The sequence below is a fragment of the Diospyros lotus genome, chromosome 2 (genome assembly GCF_014633365.1).
Source record: "Diospyros lotus cultivar Yz01 chromosome 2, ASM1463336v1, whole genome shotgun sequence".
In the NCBI taxonomy this organism is placed as follows: Eukaryota; Viridiplantae; Streptophyta; class Magnoliopsida; order Ericales; family Ebenaceae; genus Diospyros; species Diospyros lotus.
In genome coordinates, this window is record NC_068339.1 from 11,819,134 (window position 1) to 11,828,651 (window position 9,518).

The 9,518-nt window shown below is 30.6% G+C and overlaps 1 protein-coding gene across 1 annotated transcript; it reads left to right on the forward strand.

The window, feature by feature from the left end:
• The first annotated feature begins 6,947 nt into the window (after positions 1 to 6,947).
• On the forward strand, positions 6,948 to 9,318 carry LOC127794423 (cytochrome P450 71A1-like). Its single transcript, XM_052325481.1, has 2 exons — positions 6,948 to 7,907; positions 8,454 to 9,318. The coding sequence occupies exons 1-2, from the start codon at positions 6,963 to 6,965 to the stop codon at positions 9,084 to 9,086; spliced, it is 1,578 nt and encodes a 525-aa protein (XP_052181441.1). The 5' UTR covers positions 6,948 to 6,962; the 3' UTR covers positions 9,087 to 9,318.
• Positions 9,319 to 9,518: the final 200 nt, after the last annotated feature.

Consider the following 9,518-nt stretch of genomic DNA (forward strand, 5'->3'; position numbering starts at 1 on the left):
CTCACCTAACAATGACTAAAACAAGTACAAAGTCTGATACTTCTATTGATCAGGTGTCAAGTACTTGTCTCTCTATATATAAGAATGTGTTGTTTAATCCTAAGTATTGGATATTAGATTTTGGAGCCACTAGCCACATTTGTTATTGCAGATCCTTATTTGTTGAACTACGGCCCACTAGAAATGCTAATATCTCCCTTCCTAATCATACTAGGTTATCAGTAAATTTTATTAGCACTGTGAAGCTTACCCCACATATTATACTAAAAAATGTTTTATATGTTCCTCAATTCAAGTTCAACCTAGTCTCTATAAGTGAATTGGTTGGAAAAAATGGCCTAAGTTTCAATTTATCTTCTCGTGCATGTATTATTCAGGACACTCACAATTTGAAGATGATTGACAAGAGTGATTTGATTGATGGCTTGTATGTTTTTGATGCACCAAGGATGCTTCTAGGGATAGGATGACTACTAAAGGATGTATTCAAAACTTTACTATTGCTCATATGATTGATAAGAGTACACGACATAATAGGCTAGGGCATTTATTTAAGAAAATTGATACTCTAAAAGATCAATTGCATTATAGCAATGCTAGACTTGATTTTTTTTTTTTTTTGGTATGCCCTTTAGCTAAACAAGGCTTTCTTTTATTTCAAATAATCACATGTTTTCATGTGCTTTTGACCTTGTGCATTATAATATTTGGGGTCCTTATACTACAAAAAAATTAATTTTTTGCAGCAGTTTTTAAAGCAGCAACAAAACATGGTATTTTGTGCGGTAGTTTTAACATTTTGCGGCGATTTTTCAAAATCGCTGCAAAATTCATTAAAACATTTAATTTAGTAGCAGTTTTCAAATAACCATGGCTAAATTAAGAAAATAATTAAATAATTAAAAAAATTAAATTAAATTTTGCGACGATTTCTAAGAAATCGTCGCTAAATTTAAAAATAATTAAATAATTAAAATTAAAATAACATTTGCACCAATTTTAAAAAATTATCGCAAAATTTATTAAAAAATTGAATTTAGCAGTAGTTTTTGAGAAACTGTCGCTAAATTTAAAAAATAATTAAATAATTTAAAATTAAAATTAAATTAACATTGGGCGATTTTGAAAAATCACTACAAAATTCATTAAAAAATTGAATTTAGTAGCGATTTTTGAGAAACTGTCGTTAAATTTAAAAATTAATTAAATAATTTAAAATTAAAATTAAATTAACATTTGTGGCAATTTTTAAAAATCTCCACCAAATTCATTAAAAAATTAAATTTAGCGACGGTTTCTCAGAAAATGCTGCTAAATTTAAAAAATAATTAAATAATTTAAAATTAAAATTAAATTAACATTTTCAGTAGTTTTTAAAACAGTTGCAAAATTCATTAAAAAATTAAATTTTAGTTAAGAAAATAATAAAAAATTAAATTAATAAAAAAATATAAAATATTAAAAAAAAATTAATTTAATTTAAATTAATCTCAAAATTCATTGAAAAAGTTAATTTTAAAAAAATAAAAAAAATTAACAAAATTTTAATATATAAAATTTTAATAATTTTTAAAAAATATATAAAATATTCTTTTTATTTTTTAATCAATTAATTTATTTAATTTAACTCAATTAATTTATTTTTAATTTATTCCTTTATTCTTTTAAAAAATAATTAATTAATTAATTTTTTTAATTTATATTAAAAAATAAAAAATATAATTCTAAAAATAATGGTTGGATCAGTATATAATTTATATGCGCGCAAATATAACAAGGAGACTTCAGAAAACTTGTTACAGTCAAAGTTTTTACTTGCTATCGCTTCTATGAAACAGTGGATTCTCGTTCAATTATATGTCAATAATGTTTTTTTAAATGGAGATCTTTTTGAAGAGGTCTACATGGACTTGCCTTTTAGGTATAAACCTCAGGTTTTATGGTATTAAGGGGAGAAATTGGTATGTTAATTACATAAGTCCATTTATGGTTTAAAACAATAGTTTTCAAAATTTTCTCATGCCCTTATTCAGTTTGATTTTCAACAGTTCAAAGCTGATTATTCCATGTTTACTAAAGGTAATGGTTCTTTTGTGGCTCTTCTTATTTATGTGGATGATATAATCATCACCAATCCAAATTTGACTGTCATCAATTCTATCAAGACATTTCTACATAGTCAGTTTAAATTGAAAGACCTTGGTAGTTTTCGATATTTCATTGGGTTAGAAATTGCTCAATCTAAGAATGGTATTTTTCTTTCCCAAAGACATTACATTTTGCAATTCTTGAAAGACAGAGGTTTTCTTGTTAGCAAACCTACATCTCTACCATAGTTCCTAATCTCGAGTTTGCATGAGAGTGATTTACTTGAGGATTCTTCTCTTTATAGACGTCATTTCGGCTGATTGCTTTACCTAACTATTTCTCGGGTCTGATCTCACTTTTGCGGTTCACAAACTTAGTCAATTTGTATCTCGCCTTAGAAAACCATCTTGATGTTGTCCATTATTTGTTGCAATACCTCAAAGCTACTCCGGGCCAGGGATTATCTTTTCCATCTTTTCTCTTCTTTACAGCTTCAGGCTTTCTCGGATGCTGATTGGGGTTCTTGCTTAGATAATTGTCAATCAATTACTAGCTATTGTATTTTTCTTGGTAATTCTTTGGTCTCATGGAAGTTTAAGAAACAGACTACAGTGTTCTATTCTTTAATTGAAGCATAATATCATGCTTTAGCTTCTACTGCTAGCGAACTTACTTGGCTTACTCAGACTTTGGTGGACTTTCAGGTTTCATCTTTATCTCTTGTTTTGCTTTTTTGTGATAACCAAGTTGCTATGCATATTGCCAACAATTCGGTATTTTATGAACGTATCAAGCAAATTGAGCTTGATTGTCATTTTATTCGAGATAAAGTTGTTGCTAGTCTTGCCAAACTTTTCCCATCGAACACATCAACAATTGGCTAATATGTTTACCAAGACTCTTCCACAGCTCAATTGTTATTCTTATTGTCTAAGATGACCGTTATCAATCCTCATGGTCCATCTTGAGGGGGAGTAACAAAGTTTGATGTTGTATTTTTTGTATTTTGTTTTTGTTATATTGTTTTTCTTATGTTACTGTTGTTAGTTAGTATTGCTATATTGTTAAACCAATGGCACTATTGTAATTAGATATTGATTTTAGTCTAGATATTTAAAGCTGAGACCCATGAATAAAATGGTCAATGAGGCATTTTATACTCTCTCTCTCTCTCTCTCATAGGGTCTCTGTCTCGAATAAGTAATTTGTACGTATGTAACATTAATGCCAAGCTCAATGGTCCATAATTGCCATAATGCCTTTGATCAGATGACTTGAACAGAATCGGCACCAAGATTGTTGACATAAAGATATTACTTATGGAATTCTTGTGTGGTGTAAATGGATCCTCCCCTATATATGTGTAGTGTAGCCAGTTTGCAGTCAACTCTTCATATACAGTGAGAGCCAAGATCGATGATGGAGTGTCTTCTCCTCCTTTTACCTATCACAATTTTCTTTCCCCTTCTCCAGAAATGGAAGAAAAATGGAGGAATTGATGTTCCACCAGCAGGCCCTCCAAAGCTATACCCTTGATTGGAAACTTACATTAGCTTGACAAATCCGTGCGCTATCTTCGTCTATGGAATCTGTTCTTGCGGTTTACTCCGCAAAAACGGCCAAAGAGGTATTAAAAACATAAGACCTTAATTTGTGTTCACAAAATAATAAGAGAAATGGTATTAATTAGATGTTTTAAGTTTGATTTTTTTATTAATTTTTTAAATTAATATTTTATATATTTATTTGTAATGATATGACACGTAATATAAAATATTAATTAATGTAAAGTATCAAATTTGAGTGTCCAAATAATTTTTTATTCTTTAAATTATCTATTTAAACCTAACACGTGATTGTTTAAAGAGAATTTTTGATGGAGAGAAAAGATAATATATTATTATTAAAACAAAATAATAAGTTAGATGTTGTTTTTAAAAAAATAAAAAATTTGAATTAAAATTAACGTTTAGTATTTTTATAAGTCATCAAAAAAAGAAAAAGACTGAGAAGAAGAAGAAGACATAATAGAATGATGATTTTTGAGAACTTAAAAAGTTCATAATTCTAAATTGGTATTTAGTATTGACCCCTATTCACAGACCCTACTCAGCAACTTGAAGGCGATGTTTGGATAACATCCATACGTCTTATGTGGACAAATTCACATTGAACTCTTTCTTTCAATTATTGATCCAAAATAAAATTAATCCATTATGTATTTTAAAATACTAATAGAACACAACAAAAGAAGTCCATTTTTTAATTATACATACGTAACACCCCCAATCTTCTCCTAGTTATATATATATGTAATTAAAGTCTAGCTAGTATTACCTTTATTTTTATATGATTCTTTTCTTTCTTTTATGCTCAAAGAGATTTCTTTAATTAGAAAACAAGATATAATAATAATAATCATTAGACAAAGAGATGATAAACAAAAATTTTCTACCTACGTTCTTAATTTCCAGGTTTTTTATTTTTAGGGCAATTTAAAATTAAAATAATTTCTAACTCAACCAAGCTGCTCCTTAACTTACCAACCATATAACTCCTATCACTAGGGGTATAATTATGATAAAAGCAACTAATCTTACCTTAAATAAATCGCTGCATCTGGCCTTGTATGCATACTATACCAGCAATATACCATGTTAAATAAATTATACATATTATAATAATTAAGACATGCAAATCAACAATATACCATGTTAAATAATATTATTTTTTTTCTTCCTCATCCTTAATTTACTTGTCAAATACTCCTTAAATATGACAAAAATTGTCAATTCCAAGTTTTAAAATTTAAAGTCAGGCCTTTGTTCCCACTACACTGAATCTAATGGAGCTGATGAACTGATCAGTACAAATCATGGAATAGATGTGGACAAATGACGTCTGTGCATAATTGAAGAAAGTGGAATGACTGATGTAACAATTTAAATTAGCCATCAGGATATATTTGTGTTTGAATAATATGGGATATATAATTAATGCTACACAACTAAAATTTTATAAAAATGCCTATATACAATAATTAAAGTTGTTTAATAATTAGAAATTGAAATAATAGAAAAAAAATTGAACGTTCAAACTTTCAATAAAAGAGAGAATTCACTAATCTATAAGGTGTTAATATATGCTAATTTATAATATGTGCATTGAGTTTACGAATTTATATTGGTGAAAGCTCTAGTTTCTTAATATCCACCAATTATGTCCATGGAGAATGTTACATCCACAATTTTTTTAGACAATTGATTTGATAACTCTACTTCAAATTATAATTTTATCCTTTATTTCAATTACAAATCTACCCCCCATTTGCTTTTGCTACTTACTTTCTCATACTTTTTCTTCATACTCTCTCTCTCTCTTTCCCCATTTCTCTCTCGTTCTTGTTCTCGTCATTGTTGTAACAGTTGTCGATGCAGTCGCTTTTGCCGTCATTCGCCATCGATGCAGCTACCTCTGTTGTTGTTGAAGCCGTTGTTCACTTCCGTCACCAACGCTTCTATCCCATTTCTCTTTCTCTCTCTTCTCATTCTCAGTTCTGTTCGCCTCCAATGCAACCATTACTCGTTGTTGTTGAGCGGCCTCCATCAATGCTTCTAGTCGCTATTCCAGCCGTCTCTGACTTCTCTATCTCTCTTCTCGTTCCACTAACGCCTTCATCTCTTCCCACTCTCTCTTTATCTTTGTGTGTGGGTTTTCTCATTCTCGTCCGCAACTTCTCCTCTCAGTTTGCTACTCATCGTTGTTTGTCACCGTTTACTGAAAATGTATATTCTATCTAAATATAAATATACACAAATTAAGTACATATTACACAAAAGATTTACATATATATATAATTATACATAAATATATTTTTTAAATACAACTAAAAACAACAAACATATTATACAATATTATCTAAATTAAATTAAACTCATTTTATAACTTCTAAAAATTTTAACTTGTAACATGTTAAAACTTTTAAGAGTATAGTTTGGCTTGCTATTTTAAAAAAAAAAAAAATTGTAATTTTGTAATTATCTTATATTAATCACAATATAATTATATTTCTTCTCTTTATCATTCATACAAAATATAAAATTTTATGTATTTTATACTTATCTTATATATAAATAATTATATATTTTTATGTTATTATTTATTTATATTACTTGAAATAAAAAGTCAAAAATTATATATAAAGGTGTATCAAACTATTAGTATATACTTTTGTTTAACATATATATATATATATATACTTAACCCGAAATTATATATAAATATACTTTCCATAAATATATTATATATTTATGTGTTAATTTAAAATTTTAAAAATTATAAGCAAAATAATCAATTCATACAATCTGTTTTGAGTGTTTTTATGATTTATGATAAGTTAAAAATGAGTATTTTTTTTGTCAAAATTTTTAAAATATTAAATGTAATATAATGAAAAATAAATATAAAAAATAAACTGACCACTCAATGGTGAGAACAAGAAGAGAGAGAGAGAGAAAGAGATGAGATAGAGGTATCGGTGATAGTTGGAACGGAGGAGGCGAATAGTGGTGGAGGCGAATAGCGGGTTCAACAACAATGAAGGTACTTGTGTCGATGACGAACGATAATATGAATGAGAACGACAATGAGAGAGAGAGAGAGAGAGAGAGAGAGAGAGAGAGAGAGGGGGGGGGGGGTGGAAGTAGGCAAATTGAGGGTAGATTTGTAATTGAAACATATGATAAAATTGTAATATATTGAAGCAGAGTTGTCAAATCAACTGTCTAAACAATTGTGCAAGTAGCACACTATCGACAAATGGCCAACAATATTGACCGGGAAGCAATATTGGTATGGAAAAGAGGCATGCGTGCATGGATGCATATATATACCGTAGCCTGCAGTTCCAAGTCTTCAAAGTGAGAGCCAACAAGACGATGGAGTTTCTTCTCCTTTTATCTATGATCACCATTATTCTTTTTCTCCTCCTCCGAAAAGGGAAGAAAAATGGAGGAATTCATGTTCCACCAGGTCCTCCACAGCTACCCTTAATTGGAAATATACACCAGCTTAACAAATCGATTCTCTTTCGCCATCTATGGGAACTCTCCAAGACATATGGCCCCCTCATGTCTCTGCAACTCGGCTCTCTACCTATTCTTGTCGTTTCCTCAGCAAAAATGGCCAGAGAGGTCTTGAAAACACATGATGCTGCGTTTGCCGGCAGGCCCCCCATGGTTTGCTTCCGGAAGCTATCTTACAATGGCTTAGATATAGGCCTTTCGCCTTACAGTGACAACTGGAGAGAAATGAGAAAGATTTGCATCCTTCACATCTTCAGTTCCAAAAGGGTTCAATCCTTTCGTTCCATTCGAGAAGATGAGGTTTCAAAAATGATGAGAAAGATTCATAAGTTTACGTCCGAATCAAAACCCATAAATTTGAGTGAGATGTTGATTTCTTTCACAAACTCGGTTATTTGCAAAATTGCTCTTGGAAAGAGCTATGATGACGGGGTTTGTGGGAGAAGTAGGTTTCATGAAGTTCTCGATGAAGTCCAAGATTTGACAGGAGGCTTCTTCTTCGCGGACTATTTTCCTTGTATGAGTTGGGTTGATAAACTCACTGGACGATCATTTCGATTGGAGAGAACTTTCCGGGCATTGGATGTATTCTTCCAAGAAGTAATTGATGAGCACCTCGACGAGAAGAGTCGCAAGACTGGAACAAAGGATATTATTGATGTCTGTCTTCGGCTAAACAATGATGGGTTGTCTGCAATCGACCTCTCAATGGATCACATCAAAGCAGTGCTTATGGTTGGTTTACTCTCTCTCTCATTTAATCTTACAAATGAGCACAATGGAATGGCTGTGAAAAATCATGACTCATTTTTATTATTATTTTTTATGCTGGTTGCATCAAAATCTTTGTATATATTATTGTGATAATTATGTCTCAAAATTTTTATTTATTTGTAACTGAATTTTTTAATTTAATCATGATTATAATTTTAAATTTGACTATGATTAGCATGTTGTCAAATTCGATTTTGATTAAAATTTATCTTATTTGGAAGAATATCTTCATGAATTATCTTTTCATCAAAATATAATTTTTTTGTGTATTTTTATAGATGATTTTAAGTTTATAAATAGGTACTCAAAGTCATGAAATTTATGTGTCAATATTACTTTTATATTGATAATTATTTACTTAGTGATATTTTATTCTTTTTACTTATAATATTTTCAATTTGAGGTTTTTACATAAACTGTATTTAGATATTATCGATAGTTTTATCGTGGTGATTTATATTCAATCCAATTTTGTAACATATTCTATTTTGGTGATTGTTGCATCAGGATATCTTTACCGCTGGTACGCACACAAATGCAATCACCCTAATCTGGGCAATGACACAGCTAGTAAAACGTCCAGAGGCCATGAAGAGAATTCAAGAGGAAGTAAGAAACATTGCCGGAGATAAAGGAGTTATACATGAAACTGATCTGCAAAATCTTCCTTATCTAAAAGCAGCGGTGAAAGAAACATTGAGATTGCACCCTCCAGTTCCATTGTTACTTCCACATGAAACAATTGAACCATGCACTATTGCTGGCTACAAAGTTCATCCGAAAACTGTAGTTTACGTGAATGCTTGGGCCATTGGTAGAGATCCCAAATCTTGGGAGGACCCTGAAAAGTTTTTTCCCGAGAGGTTTTTGAACAATTCTATTGATTTTAAAGGGCAAGATTTTGAACTAATTCCATTTGGCGCTGGTCGAAGAAGTTGCCCAGGTATTCATCTGGGAGTTGTGACTGTGGAGCTTGCACTTGCTAATCTTATATGCGGCTTCAACTGGGAGCTCCCAGCTGCTACTGGGATAAAGAATAACGAAGATATCGATACAGATGTAAAACCTGGAATATCTATGCAGAAGAAAATTCCGTTGCGTCTCTTAGCTAGGAAGTACGTACCATGGTCGTATGCTTGATGAGTAGAAATGCTTTAAATTAATTTATAGCTATATAAATAAGTACACGTAGCTTCATGATCTCATATACCAGCTCTTTCAAGGAAATTAAGGGTTCAAAAAGATGAAGGGTAGTCCTTCATCTTATTATTACTTATTAGTCTGATCTTGAAATTATAGACAATGTGATTTTCCTAATCGATCTATATCTATTGACCATGCTCCCTTTAAAATTGCTAGCTGCATATCGTGCGAATTTGGGAGAGTGAAATTAACCTCCTCGGTCTCCAATTGTTTTTCTTTTTCCTCGTTGGGATCCTTAATTGCTAATTTGCATTTTCTTTCTTTTCTCATTAAGTGAAAACTTTCTTTTAAGTGAAAACTTCAATGGGAGTGATGGCCAGAGGAATCAACCAAGGGATCCTGATCTAGCAGTCGCTTGAGAAACAAAGA

What these genes read in the sequence shown, in the direction of transcription:
- LOC127794423 (XM_052325481.1), top strand. Translation starts at nt 6,963, where the DNA reads ATGGATGCATATATATACCGTAGCCTGCAGTTCCAAGTCTTCAAAGTG. An exon ending in ACATCAAAGCAGTGCTTATG is followed by an intron (nt 7,908 to 8,453) that starts GTTGGTTTACTC and finishes TTGTTGCATCAG; the next exon opens with GATATCTTTACCGCTGGTAC.